The 16,960-nt window shown below is 43.7% G+C and overlaps 2 protein-coding genes across 2 annotated transcripts in view; one reads left to right on the forward strand and one right to left on the reverse strand.

Moving 5' to 3' along the window:
- Nucleotides 1-9,060, forward strand: part of LOC128026695 (uncharacterized) — a 34,890-nt gene extending 25,830 nt beyond the window's left edge. Inside the window, exons 5-9 of the mRNA XM_052613960.1 lie at nt 7,046-7,153; nt 7,453-7,481; nt 7,576-7,650; nt 7,755-7,823; nt 8,002-9,060. Coding sequence (XP_052469920.1) covers nt 7,046-7,153; nt 7,453-7,481; nt 7,576-7,650; nt 7,755-7,823; nt 8,002-8,064 — 344 coding nt within the window. The 3' untranslated portion in view covers nt 8,065-9,060. The remainder of the gene's footprint in view (nt 1-7,045; nt 7,154-7,452; nt 7,482-7,575; nt 7,651-7,754; nt 7,824-8,001) is intronic.
- Nucleotides 9,061-14,044: 4,984 nt separating this feature from the next.
- On the reverse strand, nt 14,045-15,946 carry LOC128026625 (uncharacterized). The gene is made up of 3 exons (XM_052613868.1): nt 15,467-15,946; nt 15,097-15,192; nt 14,045-14,794 (listed from the first exon to the last, which is right to left on the reverse strand). The coding sequence occupies exons 1-3, from the start codon at nt 15,944-15,946 to the stop codon at nt 14,045-14,047; spliced, it is 1,326 nt and encodes a 441-aa protein (XP_052469828.1).
- Between the last annotated feature and the right edge of the window lie 1,014 nt (nt 15,947-16,960).

A 16,960-nucleotide genomic window follows, 5' to 3' on the forward strand; every position in this document is an offset into this window, starting at 1 on the left:
TTTTTTCCAGGCAAGAATATCAGACCTGAACCATGAAGTTGGTCTCCAGATCACACGGTAACCAGTTAAATCATAACCGGAGAGCGCCAAGATGTTTTCCTCTGAGGTGCTCGCGCATCGCAGTTGTGCTGCCGTGGTACACCATATCAGTTTTGCAAGGTGAACAAAGGCCATTTTATTTGTCCTCTTTTTAAAGTATTCCCATACAGCGGTCTCTGTTTTCGTGAAAGACTGCAACTTTCTTCATTCCCAGTATGCCGTTAAGCGAGATGTAAACAAACCGTGTGACGCGTCGACGCATTTCACGCACGTCGACGTAATCGATGACGTCGACGCGTTGTTGCAGCACTGCGAGGTCAGAATTACCAATATTTTGTTAACTTTAACATTATTCTTCAAACACAATTTATGTAAAATGGTGGTTTATAATAATTATGGAAGAAATAATTATTAAACAATTATTTATTTGATTAGCCCCATAAAACCTACGGTTTTATTTGGGGGTCATCTGATTTGTGACTATGTATTCATACATTATATTCATTAAAATCATTAATTTTACCATGGTGAACATGCCAAGGTAACAGTTGCTGCACGACCAGTTTGAAAGTTCTGCACGACTGCCTAGAGGGAGAAATATGACAATCGTGTCCAAATGTCGTGTGCCATGGAAGGTGGCTTAAAGTTTGTTAAATGAGGTTATGACATAGTTCTGTTGGATGACGATGCCAATTTTTACCACGAAGCCAAGGCTTTTTTCCCATAGTCGTCATCCACACTGAAATGTCCAAAGATATTATCTGCCTTACCGTGCATGTTTAAACCTCACACAGACATAAGTTTCATGCAATTAGTCTGGCAGGATCAATTTATTTAGGGTTATATTTCACCATTTACTGCTGTGATCGCTTAGAATTTATCTAATACACCACTACCCTCGTTTTGCCGCAGGACAGCAAGTGTGAGTAAAAAATTCTGTTGTCTTTCTAGGTCTATAATATTGAAAAGCATGCAAGGAAATATCTTTAGAAACTGCTTGGAAGTAAATAGCACATAACTGCAATTAATGTCATTGCCATAATCATGTCTATTGGTATGTTTTACAAGACTAAATGATGTTCATTGTTTTCAGAAGCCTCTGTTTCTAAAGTCTATACTACCATGTGAAACCAGTGTTTCAAATTTATCAGTTTTGGAGGCTGCTTAAAAAGGCTGGAAGGTCAAAACAAGAGGAATGATGCTTTTCCAACAGGAACGTACTAATGTGGACAAAGGCTTAAGGAATTGTCAAATTAGGCAACCAATCACTAAGCTGGCAACACAATAGACTATGCATTAATTTTTTAGGTTAGCCCATCAAATGTTACTAACCTGTCTACTCTTCCCACAGCCAAGGAGGGGGAAGATGGGCCTAGTGGTTAGAGAGTTTGACCCCTAACCCTAGGGTTATGGGTTCGAATCTCGGGCTGGCAATACCATGACTGTGGTGTCCTTGAGCAAGGCACCGAACCCCCAACTGCTCCCCGGGCGCTGCAGCATAAATGGTTGCCCACTGCTCCGGGGGTGTGTTCATGGCGTGTGTGTGTGTGTGTTCACTGCCGTATGTGTGCACTTGGATGGGTTAAATGCAGAGCACGAATTATGAGTATGGGTCACCATACTTGGCTGAATGTCATGTCACTTTCATTTTTATTTTATTTTTTCACTTTCAACAACTACAGCAGTCAAAGCAAGCTCTGCAGGTGGCCAAAGCAGCTATCTCTCCTCTTCTTCTCATGCTCCCCTTTACTTATCTGTTTTCCGTATCTCCTCACTGCCGCAGCAGTGTCTGCTCCCGCAGGAGCCTTTTCTGTATCTCCTCAAATCCTTTTTCATCATTCAATGGGTCGTTGGTTCTCTTCTGGCAAAAGTCGACATCACCTCCGCTTCCGAGTTATGCCTATTCATCCTAGGTGGTGGTGATAGTATTACGTACCAATTATAGTCAAGATGATATTAGACTCATTCTCCTATTATTGTATTTTATTATCATTATTAGGCAGCCACTACAATTCAGCTACCAAACTGCTCCGTTATTTCATTTCACGCTTGCCCTTGCTTGCAAGGATGATTCGAGCCTGTAGGCGATGAAGAAGTCTCAATCCACAAGCAGACGTACATCGTCTGCAGATACAAGGTATTTCATTGCACTGTAACAAGTAATCTGGTATGCGCAATATTTTACACAAGCCTCACTTACTGAGTTTAATGCCTCCGTTATGTTAGAATGCATCTCATTCTTTTGTTTCCGTGGCGTTGTGTCGGTCTCATCATGAGGCGCATGGTCCGGACCGCGTGCGACCAATGCATCAGTTTCAACTAAACCTTACTCCAAATATATTTACCGGTTTTGAATACTATATTTAACATGTTCGTTTACGTCCATATTAGGGTTTAATTGTTGAACTTTAAATGAAATCCTCTATTGTTTTACCATTGACCGATTTCCAGATCATTTAGATAGATAACTTCCGTGTGCAGATGCGGCAAATTTTTCACAAGACAAGCGAGATGACTGTAGTACCCGATTACATGAACTAGCTGTTTTAAATATAATGAATTCATATTTAACATCAGTTTATCAGTGGATCTGAAAGTATATTCTTTTAGACTATCGGTGATTCCATAGGCTCTCTTTCTGTCACCCGCATGGTTTAAAACAGCAAAAAGTCATGCCATGACAAGAACAGAGTCTCTGTCTTCCTCTACCCAAGCACGATTACATACGTATACGTATCGTCAATCTCACGCACTGACAAGATGACGATTGACAATGGCCATATCGCTGATTAATGGCACTCATCTGAGGTACACTGGCACAGGAAATTCTATTTATTTTTTGTACACTTAAATTTTCAAATACAGTGACTGCACCAAGATTTTCTGACTTTATATCGGAAGCCGCTCATTGGATTCATTAAACAATTATGCAGTAATCGTCATAGCATCTACCCTTTAGACAACCAAATTGTTCTTAGTATTGAACCCTGTCAGGCACTGCAAGAGTGCTCCTGGCTTGATCCAACCTTTGCCTTTTCCGTGTAAAAAAAAAAACCCTCCTTCACTGTCTGGCCCAATACTGGCCATACAACTTTACCTTTCTGTCTTGCGTTCGGAGAGGCTTTCCCATCTGATGCTGCGAGTAATTACCTCCCATCAGACGTCGGTGAGAGCCTCCCGCCTAGACCACATTACTTTTCCTTTCTACGGTCTGCGAGGCTTACCCATTCGACACCGTGAATATTGAGCTCCCGCCAGATGGTTGCGTAGTCTCCAGGCCAGACAACTTTTTTCATCCTTTGGTCTAAAAGGCTTACCCATCCGACGCCGTCAGTATTAAGGTCCCTCAGGATGCTGGCGCGAGCCTCCAGGCCACACACCCTTACCTTTTCCTCCTACAGTCAGCGAGGCTTATCCGTTCGATGCCTTGAGTATTGAGCTCCCATCGGACGCCGGCAAAAGCCTCCTGGCAACACAACTTTACCTTTCCGTCTTACGTCCGGAGAGGCTTATCCGTTCGATGCCTTGAGTATTGAGCTCCCATCGGACGTCGGCGAGAGCCTCCCAGCTAGACAACCTTACCTTTTCCTTTCTACAGTTGGTGAGACTTATCCGTTTGGTGCCTTGAGTATTGAGCTCCCATCGGACGTCGACGAGAGTCTCCCAGCCACTTAAACTTTACTTTTCCATGCTACGGTCGGAGAGGCTTATCCGTTCGATGCCTTGAGTATTGAGCTCCCATCGGACGTCGGCGAGAGCCTCCCAGCTAGACAACCTTACCTTTTCCTTTCTACAGTTGGTGAGACTTATCCGTTTGGTGCCTTGAGTATTGAGCTCCCATCGGACGTCGACGAGAGTCTCCCAGCCACTTAAACTTTACTTTTCCATGCTACGGTCGGAGAGGCTTACCCGTTCGATGCCTTGAGTATTGAGCTCCCATCGGACGTCGGCGAGAGTCTCACGGTCACCTAAACTTTCGTTCCTGTTTGACGGGTGGCGGTGCTCGCATACGACGACAAGAGTCTCCTCTTCCCGCCAAACTCTGTCCAAATCTTTTCCCCCCCGTCTGGTGAGGCTTACCCGTTCAATGTTCTGAGTCCTGATCTCCCATCGGATGCTGCGAGAGCCCGCGCAGTCGGGTTTTCCTTTTCCCGCTCCCCGGCCAGCGAGGCTTACCCGTCTGATGCCGTTGAGTATTGTGCTCGTGTCAGATGTAGGCGAGAGTGCTCCCGGCTGGGTTTTATTTCCTTGCTGCCCACAAACAGGTCTTATCCATCCGATGCCGTGAGTATTGATCTCCCGTTGGGTGTTGCAATAGTCCTCTTTGTCGGCAGCCCAAAGCTGTTTATCTGCTCAAACCGAGAGGACTTACACGTCCGTCGGCCTGAGTCTTGATCTCCAGTCGGAGGCTTCATGGGTCCTCTCGGTTAGGTATCTGCCCTGGTTGCCCACTGACTAGCAGGGGCTCATTAGCCAGTAGGGCCCGTACGCCATCACAGTGACCTATTCCGGTCGAGACAACTCGGGCCCTCCTGGTCGGGCAATCCAATCACGTCGCTCCTCCGCTATCGGCCGGTGGGGCTCATCCGTTCCAATGCAGTGAGGTGCTCCGGTTGTGCAACGGCTTGAACCCCCCCCAACCGGGCGCCCTAAATCACATAGTCCGACACAAGCAGCCGGTGGGGCCCATTTCTCCAATAGGTAAAGTTGCAATCACTGGAGTACATATAGGCCCTTCCAACCTGCTTTTTTAAATATCAGTCCCGGCCAGATGTCAAAGCTATTGTGGGGGGTCCTTAGTCTGGCAGCTGTCCTTTCCGCTATTGCTTTTTGGGGGGTACTCTAGGTTCGGGCCATTCCCGAGCTCGGAGCCCCTTCCCCGGACAGCACGCCAAATATGCACTATAATACTTCAGCTAATTATATGTAAGTGTGAACTCATGAAATGCAGTTTCATAACAAGGTTCGGGAGGAGCACGTCAGATACTTAGCCGAATTAACACAGGTGGAGCCACTTAATATAATCAACCTCAGGGTATAAATACAGCTGAATTAGCCTACCTGTCTCCATTGATGTTTTGTCAGCATCCCCCCTCCATCCCCATCTCCTGCACTAGAGTTCATTTTACACTTTTACATATACGGGGGGGTACTCTAGGTTCGGGCCATTCCCGAGCTCGGAGCCCCTTCCCCGGACAGCACGCCAAATATGCACTATAATACTTCAGCTAATTATATGTAAGTGTGAACTCGTGAATTCAGTGTACAACACAGATGACATATCAAAACTTTAAACTGAGAAAATGTATCATTTTAAGGGAAAAATAAGTTGATTTTGGCATCAACAGATCTGAAAAAAAATTGTGACAAGGCCATGTTTACCACTGTGTGGCATCCCCTCTTCTTTTTATATAACAGTCTGCAAACTCCTGGGGACTGAGGAGACAAGTTGCTCAAGTTTCGGAATAGGAATGTATTAGGTTTTCTTTGTCGCATCTTCCTCTGTATGATGTGCCAAATGTTTTCTATGGATGAAAGATCTGGAATGCAGCCTGGCCATTTCAGTACCCGGATCCTTCTTCTACACAGACATGATGTTGTAATTGATGCAGTATGTGGTCTGGCATTGTCATGTTGGAAAAGGCAAGGTCTTCCCTGAAAGAGACGACATCTGGATGGGAGCATATGTTGTTCTAGAGCTTGGATATACCTTTCAGCATTGATGGTGCTCATCTTTCCAGATGTGTAAGCTGCCCATGCCACACACACTCATGCAACCCCACACCATCAGAGATGCAGCTTCTGAACTGAGCGCTGATAACAACTTGGGTTGTCCTTGTCCTCTTTAGTCCGGATGACATGGTGTCCCAGTTTTTCAAAAAGAAACGTACATTTTGATTCGTCTGACCACAGAACAGTTTTCCACTCTGCCACAGTCCATTTTAAATGAGCCTTGGCCCAGATAAAACACCTGCGCTTCTGGATCATGTTTAGATATTGCTTCTTTTTTGACCTATAGAGTTTTAGCCGGCAGCAGTAAATGTCATGGTGGATTGTGTTCACCGACAATGTTTTCTTGAAGTACGTATTCCTGAGCCCATGTTGTGATCTCCATTACAGTAGTATTCCTGTATGTGATGCAGAGCCGTCTAAGAGCTGAAGATCACGGGCATCCAGTATGGTTTTCCAGCCTTGACCCTTAGGCATAGTGATTTGTTCCAGAATCTCGAATAACTTCAAACTCTTTGCAATTTTTCTCTGGGAAACGCCTTTCTGATATTTCTCCACTATTTTTCACCGCAGCATTGGGTGAAATCATGTTCCCAATTGACCTAATACGTTTCAAATTGGTCCTCCAGCTGCTCCTTATATGAACATTTAACTTTTCCGGCCTCTTATTGCTACCTGTCCCAACTTTTTTGGAATGTGCAGCTCTCATGAAAATCCAAAACGAGCCAATATTTGGCATGACATTTCAAAATGTCTCACTTTCAACATGTGATATGTCATCTATATTTAATTGTGAATCAAAAATAAGTTTATGAGATTTGTAAATTATTCCAGTCCATGTTTTACTCACAATTTGTAAAGTGTCCCAACTTTTTTGGAATCGGGTTTGTATATTCTTTGTTATAATTAGACGATCTGAGCTTTAATGACTCAGCACTGGAAAAAAACTACAGTCTGCTTTCACAAACTGTTTTCTGAAGAGCAGGAAATGCAGCGATAGAGAAGCTTTCCATTGGCTGGGGACTGCAGGTTATTACAAATCACAAAAGCCGACATAAACACAAATATATAAATTATAGCACTGCAAATAATGTGATCGCATTATGTTTTTTTTTTATATTGAATTTCAATACTGAATTCATAAAATATAGAAACTACTTTCATTTCCCCCAAAAACTAAAATCTTAAGCAGCTGAAACCCTCCATTTCCAGCCCTGTGGAAAGGTTTACACTATGATTGTGATCAATGACCCTGACTATGACTGTCTCTTTACAGACTCTTTAACGACAGTGATGCCTGTTGCTGCCGCTGTGTTCATTGCTGTTATTGCTGTCATTGCTGTCATTGCTGCTGTTCTCTGGTTGATCTGGAGAAAAAGAGCTGGTGAGTTTCAGATTCACTAATTTCTATCAATTAAAAGCAGCTCAGATCTCACTGTAATGATTAGCAAACAAGCTCATCATGTTCACATTGTTTGAATTATAGAAACATGGATTATGTGAAACAGAAATGTATTCCTGTAATGTCAGTCTCACGGAGTTACCAAGTTTATATCATTCATTTTAATGATTCTACTTAATCTTGCTTCTTGTGTAATCTGAATGTCATTAGAATTGATAGCATTCAGTGTTTTGCATGTGTTTCATAAAATGCATCATTCATATGAGGCACATTGTTTTCAGGTAATAAAAGAGGGACTGGTGAAACAGCGGTGAGTTCAGTAAAACCAGTGATGTAGATCTGATTTCTGTCTTTAAAGCTCAATAAAGAGTGAATCCTCAGTCTGAACTGTTTGTTGTCTGAAGGTCAAAGATGAGAATGAAGATAAAGTGGCGTATGAGACGATCAACATGTCGACTCCTGCTGCTGCGAGAGACAATGTGAGTCAAATAAAGCATTAGACGTTCAATTCTGGTCTATAATCTCATATTATTTGACACATTACAGTGACACAACACGTCTGTTCTGTGTGTTAAACGTTTAGGAGCAGACAGATGATGTGACGTACTCTGAAGTCTCTTCTTATAGTAAAAAGCCAGTCAAATCAGTCAAAGTGAGTAGACAGCAGCTCCTTCTCTTGTTCTTCATCACTATTCAGAGAAAACAGCAGCTTCTCTCGTCTGTACGCTGCTGAGATGTAGTTCTGAATCTGAATCTCAGATAAATGAAGCTTTATCAACATGTGTCTGTGGTTCAGACACTGACGGAGAAACTCTGTGCTGTTCTTTCAGGATCAAGATGATTCAGTGACTTACGCTGCCATCAGAGGAACACAAAATGAGCTCCACAAATAAAGATTCATGATACAGAGGAGCGTGAGCTCCTCACATCAGCAGCAGATGTGACGCTTCTATGACTGATGAGATTTATAGCTTTGCTGTTTGGAAGAATTAGATATTTGTATGTGAATCAACAGAACTTGTATGCAGATATTTGTTGAATTCATACAGAGCCCCTAAAAGTACATGGTAGTAGAAAAAGTTTGATGTGGGAGGATTTTTTTTTTTCAAAACTTTCAAAACTGCATTCCCTTTAGAAAGTTTTGCATTCTCTCGCAAAACCAGTTGAGTACACACTCTTCCTGTTTACTTTATCATTATTATTATTATAATTTACATAATATAAAAAATCATATTCAATTCTTAATACCCCTGTAAAATTGGGCCTGCCTTTACCTAAAACTGTTTCTCAACCGTGTTTCTTTTACCCCAGAAACCCCTTCTCTCCAAATCAGTACTGCAAGCCAAAACTTCTGTATTCACTAAAACTGTATTCTAGTGCTATAATTTCTCAGTTACAGGTACATTTTTTTTAAACAAAACAAATTCAAGATAGAATTTGTTTTATGTTTTTTGCAAACATAGTTGGCAAAACTTCATTGCAGATATTATATATTTCTTAAAAGTACATAAAGCTCAATTATACTGAAACAGATTGTCACAGTGTCTGGTTTGTGTTCCCTGGGTTTACACTAGCTGTCCTCCTTCCCCACGGTGTCTGTCACTTCATTAACCACATTCCTAGCATTCTCTGCCTAAATCATTGCACCCAGCTATCACGGGTTATCAATAATTGCACTCAATCAATTTCCCATTAGCATTTGTCTCTCCCTGTGTATTTATACCCGGTCTGTCTAAGTATTTGTCACGGAGTCCTTGTTTATTCACGTATCCGTAGTCTTGCTCTAGTCTTGTGTTTTGTCTGTTTTCTCGTTTGATTTGATTCTCTGGTTTTGACCTATGCTTGGACTGTTTACCCTTTGGATACCCCTCAATAAATGTCATACATGCACTTGGATCTCTATTCGTGTTTCCTGTATTTCGGCCGTGACAGAAAGACTTCGTCACAGCGAAGATCCAGCGGTATGTCGGTTGTTGCTTCTTCCCCAGCCACTGAGCGGGAGAGAAGCGCTCGTTTTGAGGGAACCCGCCTGGTCGTGTTTCGCGGGATCAGGGGAGGTCACCGAGGAGGGAATGGTCGAGAGGAGGCTCAACATCGCTCTCCACCATGGCCCCCCTTCGACCCGGGGCTGGTATGGGATGGATCAGAGCCACCGTCTCACCATGGTGGATGGAGAGGGGAGAAGAAGCGCACTTCTGCCAGGGGGCGCCGCTGCCCATGATGGCCACCAACCCAGCGCCACAGCACAAGGTGGTCGCCAGCCCGACGCCACTGCCCAAGATGGCCACTCGTCCAGAGTCATGGCCCAAGATGGCTGCTTGCCCAGCACCGCTGCACAGGAGGACAGTCACGGCTGACCCTCTGGAGTCGAGTCAGGTTCCAGTGAACTCTCCAGAGTCGAGTCAGGTTCCTGTTGACCCCCCAGAGTCGAGTCAGGTTCCAGTGAACTCTCCAGAGTCAAGTCAGGTGTTCATGGACCCTTCAGAGTCAGGGCTAGTCACCGATGACCCTCCTGAGTCAGGGCTATTCACCGCTGACCCTCCAGAGTCAGGGCTAGTCACCGCTGACCTTCCAGAGTCAGGGCTAGTCACCGCTGACCTTCCAGAGTCAGGGCTAGTCACCATTGACCCTCCTGAGTCAGGGCTAGTCACTGATGACCTTCCAGAGTCAGGGCTAGTCACCGCTGACCTTCCAGAGTCATGGCTAGTCACTGATGACCTTCCAGAGTCAGGGCTAGTCACCGCTGACCTTCCAGAGTCAGGGCTAGTCACCGCTGACCTTCCAGAGTCAGGGCTAGTCACTGATGACCTTCCAGAGCCAGGGCTAGGTACCATGGACTTTCCAGAGACAAGGCTAGTCACCGTTGACCTTTCAGAGTCAAGTCACTGGTGATCTTCAAGGACTGAATCAAGTCACTTGTGATTTTCAAGGACAGAGTCAAGTCACTGGTGATCTTCAAGGACTGAGTCAAGTCACTTGTGATTTTCAAGGACAGAGTCAAGTCACTGGTAATCTTCAAGGACTGAGTCAAGTCACTTGTGATTTTCAAGGACAGAGTCAAGTCACTTGTGATTTTCAAGGACTGAGTCAAGTCACCGGTGATCTTCATGAACAAAGGCAAGTCACCACTGATCTTCATGAACAAGGGCAAGTCACCATTGATCTTCATGAGCAAATACAAGTCACAAATGATCTTCTTGTACAAATACAAGTCACCAATGATCTTCATGTACAAATGCAAGTCTCCTATAATCTTCATGAGCAGTGTCAAGTCAGCACCGATCTTTTGGAATCCATTATAAACACCATGGGATTACCAGAGTTTCGTCCTCCTGTTGGTCCGACCACACGGTTGTGGTGGTCTTCTGCTCCGCCCTGTGGGGCTTCTGCCCTGATCACACAGTTGTGGTGGTCTTCTGCTCCGCCCTCGTGCGCGCCACGTGATGGAAGGGGAAGGGGGAAGTCGTGGCCTAATGGTTAGAGTGTCGGACTCCCAATCGAAGGGTTGTGAGTTCGAGTCTCGGGCCGGACGGAATTGTGGGTGGGGGGAGTGCATGAACAGCTCTCTCTCCACCTTCAATAGCCTCTGTGCACAAACGTAGTGACGAACTTCCGCTGTCGCCAGAAGTCGGCATATCTGTTTCCGGTTTACTTGCGCGTCGCAAAAAATGTCATTTTTTACTCGATGTCTCCAGGATCTTCCAAGAATAAGCGTCAGCGATGTTCATCGCATTGTTGATGCCTGGTCCCCTGCTCCGACAAGCAAGAGGGACAAGGGCTTTAAACTCTACATATCGAGTTATCTGCACAACTACGAAGGTAAGTACGTTATTTTAGTAATGTGGTGTGCCGGCAATCGCGCCTTAGCGGCAAAGCTAGTGTTGAATGTAACGTTAGTAGTATAGAAGTTTAGGTTTATTTCTTAGTTTTAAATGCAGACTGTTCGTAATTTTTTGTGATAATTGTAATATCAGTTGTATTAACTTGCTCTCCTCTCAGTTTCTAATAAAGTTCAGGGCACAGGTGAAGTCACTGTCAGGGCGTTGTGCTACAGGTCCATGAGGAAAGCAGAGAAACCTCACAGTTTGAGTGTATGGTGAAGTTAGAATTGATAAAACAGCAGTTCTAGGCTTGTTACTTTAATAGCCCAGTGTTACTGATGTTCCCGGGGATTTAGCAAAGGTAATTCATGTTTATTAATTTATAGTTTATCAGGTGAGTTGACTTTGCTGGTCCCCATTCGAGTTACTGTATGCTTGTACATGTTATAAGCTTGTTACTTATTATAACCCGGTGTTCCTGATGTTCATGGGGACTTGGCTAAGGTTATTCATGTTTAATATAACTCAAATCTAATGATTACAGTTATTGTAGGCAGGTAAGTTTGCCTAGCTGGTCCCCTCCGGGTAAAATGCGTTCTTATTCAAGTTTTCAACTCATGTCATTTGTTTAAGATGAAATCTTGTGTTATAGGTATTAGGCTATCATGTTTTAAATAAACAATTTTGAGATTTTTATCTAATACAGTTGGCATAATATACAACAATCTAATCCAACCTAATTTGGACTGCTTATATATATATATATATATAACAAGATTATGTCCTAAACAAATGATTAAACTGAACAAGCTATGATAAGTAAGTATTTAATTTGACATTTTACTTATGCAGGTGGTACTGAAAGATTCGATTCCTGTGGAGCTTATGCAACACAGCTGCACATGTGTTGCTGGAGCAGCATTATGCAACCACTGCGTTGCTTTGCTGTTCCAGTCAGCACATTACTCTGAACTGAATATGCCAGTTGTGCCTCCTGTGCTAAGTTGTACTGAAGGGGAACAGCAGTGGCACAAGCCCAGAACTTTGGTAAGTTTGCACTATAATTATAGACCTGTTGGCTATATTTTCTAACTGTATCCTGAATAACTTGATAGGGTATAAAGCCAGGCCCTGTGGAAAAGATGGCTGTGCTTTCTGCTAAACCAAAGTGTAGAGCAACAACCGAGGGTGTAAGGTAAAGGCTCAAAATTGTAGATTTATTACAATATGTTGCATGTTTGAATATAAATTACCTGTGGTTATACTTCCCACTCATGAAAGTTTTATGTTTTACACAGGAGCACACTCTACAAAGGCCTGACTGGAGATTTACCTGATCTGTCTGTCCTTCAGGTCAGTAGGGATATAACAATAGCAAATTTCACTGTACAGTATGATGAATCAACCAAAATCTATATAACAATAATTCATGATTTCTGTTCCTTTTAATTATTTAATTATAATTTATTATTTTTTAATTAATTCCGCATCAATTATACAAACATAAATATTAAAAAATATTCTGCTTCAAAGAAAAAAAAACTGAAATTGAATTGAAATCAATAGGATAATGTTCTCATAAGGGTCCTTCATTATGGAATTGTATGCCATGCATAACACACTGTGGATAGAAATTACAGGGAAAGTTACTGGTATGCTTATTGTTATATTATTATTATGTTTACTGTATTGCAAATCAATGTATTGTTACTTTCCAGGTGACAGAGGTTTATAAAGATTTCTCTAAAGCTGAGGCACCGATGATCTGCAGCATGGGCATCAGCTGTGAGATTCCCCTGGTCGATTCTACCCTGGGCAAGGTTCAAGCTGGTAGTCCCTTGTCCTACCAACAACCTGCAATAGCAAAGCGAAACCTGTCCTTCCATGCTGCCCCACCACAGCCATCTGTGCCTCTTCATAACTACCGCCTACAGCCATCCAGTTGCATGTTTGTCTGCACTGAACCACAACAGCTTCACCTTAGGAGTCTGGAGGTCACCTGGGACATGGCACACCAATATGAACGTGCTACTAGAGAACAAAGTTTGTGTACTGAATGGCATCAGCTAAGGAGGCATAGACTGACTGCCTCACAATTCAGAGAGATCTGCCAGGTTAAAGAGAAGACAGAAGAAGGTCTAGCTAACCGGATACTGCAAGGGACCCGTCAGACAGTGGCTATGAAGAGGGGCCTCGAATTAGAGGCAGATGCTATCGGTGATTATTGTCGACTAAAAAGGGTCAACCACTTCCCCTGTGGTTTGGTCATTCACCCTGACGCTCCTTGGCTGGGGGCATCTCCAGACGGGATAATCTTTGACCCTTCAGAGCCATGTCCATTTGGGCTGATTGAGATGAAATGCCCGAATGTTAAAAGCTATGTTGACTGCCTATATCTGAAAATGGAGTCAGGCAAATTAGAGCTAAAAAAAAACCATGCTTACTACTGGCAAATACAGGGGCAGATGCTAATTACGGGAATGGATTGGTGTGATTCTGTAGTTTCAGCCGAGGAAGACATGCTCATCCAAAGAGTTTACAGAGACAGTGATGTTTTGGATACAATCAAAGAAAAAGTAGACCGGTTTTATTTCTCTGTCTACATACAGAAATGTCTAATGTTTCAGAAGTAGGTGTTAATAGTGTTTCCAGTTAAAGTTAGTATGTTCTTCTGTGTTACCATTAAATGTGAAAATTAAACATAATTTTTATGATTAAGCACAATAAATGTATTTTGACACTGCACCCCAAGAAAAAGACCAGTCATTTATTACCATTGTACTCGAGAAGGTGGACCTCTCTGGCACTAAAACTGCCTCTTTAACAACTGTAAAGTGCAAATCATTACATGACCATGCCTGTGATTTTTAGGTGTTTATTTTTTATTGTTGCACCTTCCAGTTAAACAATTTATAAAAAGGTTTACAAATTATATTAGAGACAATTTACAAAGTGATAATGTTTTTTTTATGAATACTGTATATTGAACACAAAAATAGTTAATATCGATCTCTTTGGGAGAAGATATGGCTACAGTTTACAGTATCTAATTTCATAATCTCCATTTCTTGACCAGAGGTCCATTCTGGTAGTTTGAGAGGAGACAGGCGACGGTGAAGATTTGGTTAATGCTCCCGGCAATGGAGAGAGGGATAGTGGTATCAAACAGTTTATTCTCTTTTACTCTTCTGATTAACCTTTCAACGTGCACCCTCAAACGGGCAATGGACTGCGTCTTCAGAACATCCACCTCTGACATTTGGGCCCTCTTGGAGAGGAAGGCAGGACGATGAACAGGCCCAGGTACAAGGTCATCCACCAAGAATCCCTTGTCCACCATTATGGCCATGTCAGGTGTTAAGAGTGATGTAATCCCTGACTGACGAAACACCTCTCTGTCGCTCATGGAACCCTCAAAGAGTGCTGACACAAAAGTCAGTGCTCCATGAGGGGACATGCCCACCATAGCCTTAAAGGTGCAGTGGGACTTGTAGTTTGAAAAAACTTCACTCTGAAGGAGAAGGGAAGAAGGGGTTTGACACCGTAGCTCTGTACAATCAAGCACTACTTGTGTGTCGCTGTAGCTGCCATTGAAGTCGGGTGGAAGACTGGCCTTCACAGCTGCAGGAGACATCCATATACAGACCGAGCCCAGTAAGCTGTAGAGGAAGTTGGCCCAGGTCACAATGATCCGGCTGACTGTTGCTCTGTGGATGTTGAATCTATGACCCAACTCTCTCTGGGTACAGCCAGTGGACAGGTATGTGAGGAAGAGGAAGAACTCATCGATCGGCAGCAGTTTCTGGGGGAAGAGGAGTTTAATGAGTAGGGGTGTACCAATATATCGCAATACAAAAATGCAACAACAATATCTAATGTGGACCATGAATACCCGTTTTGTCTATAGTTCACCCAAAATGAAAATAACTGTGGAAAATTTTGCCATGTGACAGAGTGCAAGCATATTTGTATAAAATAAATCTATATGTATTGAATCATGAAATGAGGGTGTCATTACACCCTTATTAATGAGTGTCAGTTCAAAACCATCCTTTTCATGCTTTGCTATCTGTACATGTGTGAAAGAGAGTAAAGAAAACTTACAGTTGGTCTGGTTGAAAGGCTTTCAATTGTTGTGGTAGTAGCATAGGTATTCTTTGCCCTGGTGACCCTAACAATTTTTGCTGTTGGTGCCTCGATCTAAAATACAGTATTACAATTAAAATTAGTTGACTTGTCATAAGTGCTCAAGAATGATTAAGACAGAGAAAAAACAATTACTTGGTCAGTCATTCAGTAAATATTTATGATTACATGTTGAACTATCTCACCTGGTGTAAAATCTGATGTCTTCAGGCGACGAGGCAAACCGTTTAAGTCCAAAGGAGTGATGAAGATGAAATGTTTGGAGCTGCTCTCTCAGCGCCTCGATTTCCATCAACGCATTTTCATACCTGTCCCGGTCCACACATACAGTACGACTGGCCCCGTAGTCGTGGTCCATGACCATCGGGACCATGACTGGTTGCTCGAGGTCTTCATCAGGCCCCGGCGGGTCAGGTTCTGGACTTGGTGGTCGAGATCGGCGCTCCCAAACACCGGCCCGTGAAGCAGTAGTGTAGTTATTCCACTCGAATAACGATGGAACTGAACCTACTGCTAAAACCCGTCTACCCTTAGCAGTAGTGTGAATTTCTTTCACGTGGAAATGTCGGCTGCATACCTTAGTATGGGTGGTCACCGAAAATCGTGCCCTCCTAATTTTGTGCAGCCACTGCGCACGAAGGTTGGTGTCCTTCGGGAAGTGGTGGAAGCTCAAATGAGTGTTATAACGACTTGAAGCAGAGCAAAGTGGCACACAGCAGTGCTCCTTAGATCCACCCACAGTTTTTAGAAACTTAGATGTGTCACGCACATTATATCTCTTCTTTCGTACAACAGCAGCAGCACTCATCTCGTTTATTTATAGCGGATGCGGGTGAAGTAAACCGGAAACCGATATGCCGACTTCTGACAATAGCGGAAGTTCGTCACTACGCTTGTGCACTTAGCCTATACCACGACTTAGGTGCCCTTGAGCAAGGCATCGAACCCCCAACTGCTCCCCGGGCGCCGCAGCATAAATGGCTGCCCACTGCTCCGGGTGTGTGTTCACAGTGTGTGTGTGTGTGTTCACTGCTCTGTGTGTGTGCATTTCGGATGGGTTAAATGCAGAGCACAAATTCTGAGTATGGGTCACCATACTTGGCTGAATGTCACTTTCAAATTCAAAATTTGAATGTCATTGAAAGAAATTGCTCTTTAAAAATTTTCTAAGGGGAAGTCGTGGCCTAATGGTTAGAGGGTTGGACTCCCAATCGAAGGGTTGTGGGTTCTAGTCTCGGGCCGGACGGAATTGTGGGTGGTTAGAGTGGTTAGAGTGTCGGACTCCCAATCGAAGGGTTGTGAGTTCGAGTCTCGGGCCGGACGGAATTGTGGGTGGGGGGAGTGCATGAACAGCTGACTCTCCACCTTCAATACAACGACTTAGGTGCCCTTGAGCAAGGCATCGAACCCCCAACTGCTCCCCGGGCGCCGCAGCATAAATGATGAACACTGCTCCTGGTGTGTGCTCACAGTGTGTGTGTTCACTGCTCTGTGTGTGTGCATTCCGGATGGGTTAAATGCAGAGCACAAATTCTGAGTATGGGTCACCATACTTGGCTGAATGTCACTTCACTTTTCACTTCATGGACTTATGTTTCGTGTTTTTTGTTTTCTGTTTTGTTTTCTGTCTGTTCCCCTCTGTTAGCCTGGCCCTCCGTCCCTCCCCCTGAAACTCCTCCGGTCCACCTCTCTCCTGGTCTCCCTGTTTTGTGTTTACACTTCTGGTGTCTGTTTCCCATGTTTCTTTTCTGGCCCTCCGTCCCTCCCCCTGAGCCTCCACCTGTCCGCCTCCCTCCTGGTCTCTGTTATATGTTTTGTCATG

This window comes from Carassius gibelio, chromosome A13 (assembly GCF_023724105.1).
Source record: "Carassius gibelio isolate Cgi1373 ecotype wild population from Czech Republic chromosome A13, carGib1.2-hapl.c, whole genome shotgun sequence".
In the NCBI taxonomy this organism is placed as follows: Eukaryota; Metazoa; Chordata; class Actinopteri; order Cypriniformes; family Cyprinidae; genus Carassius; species Carassius gibelio.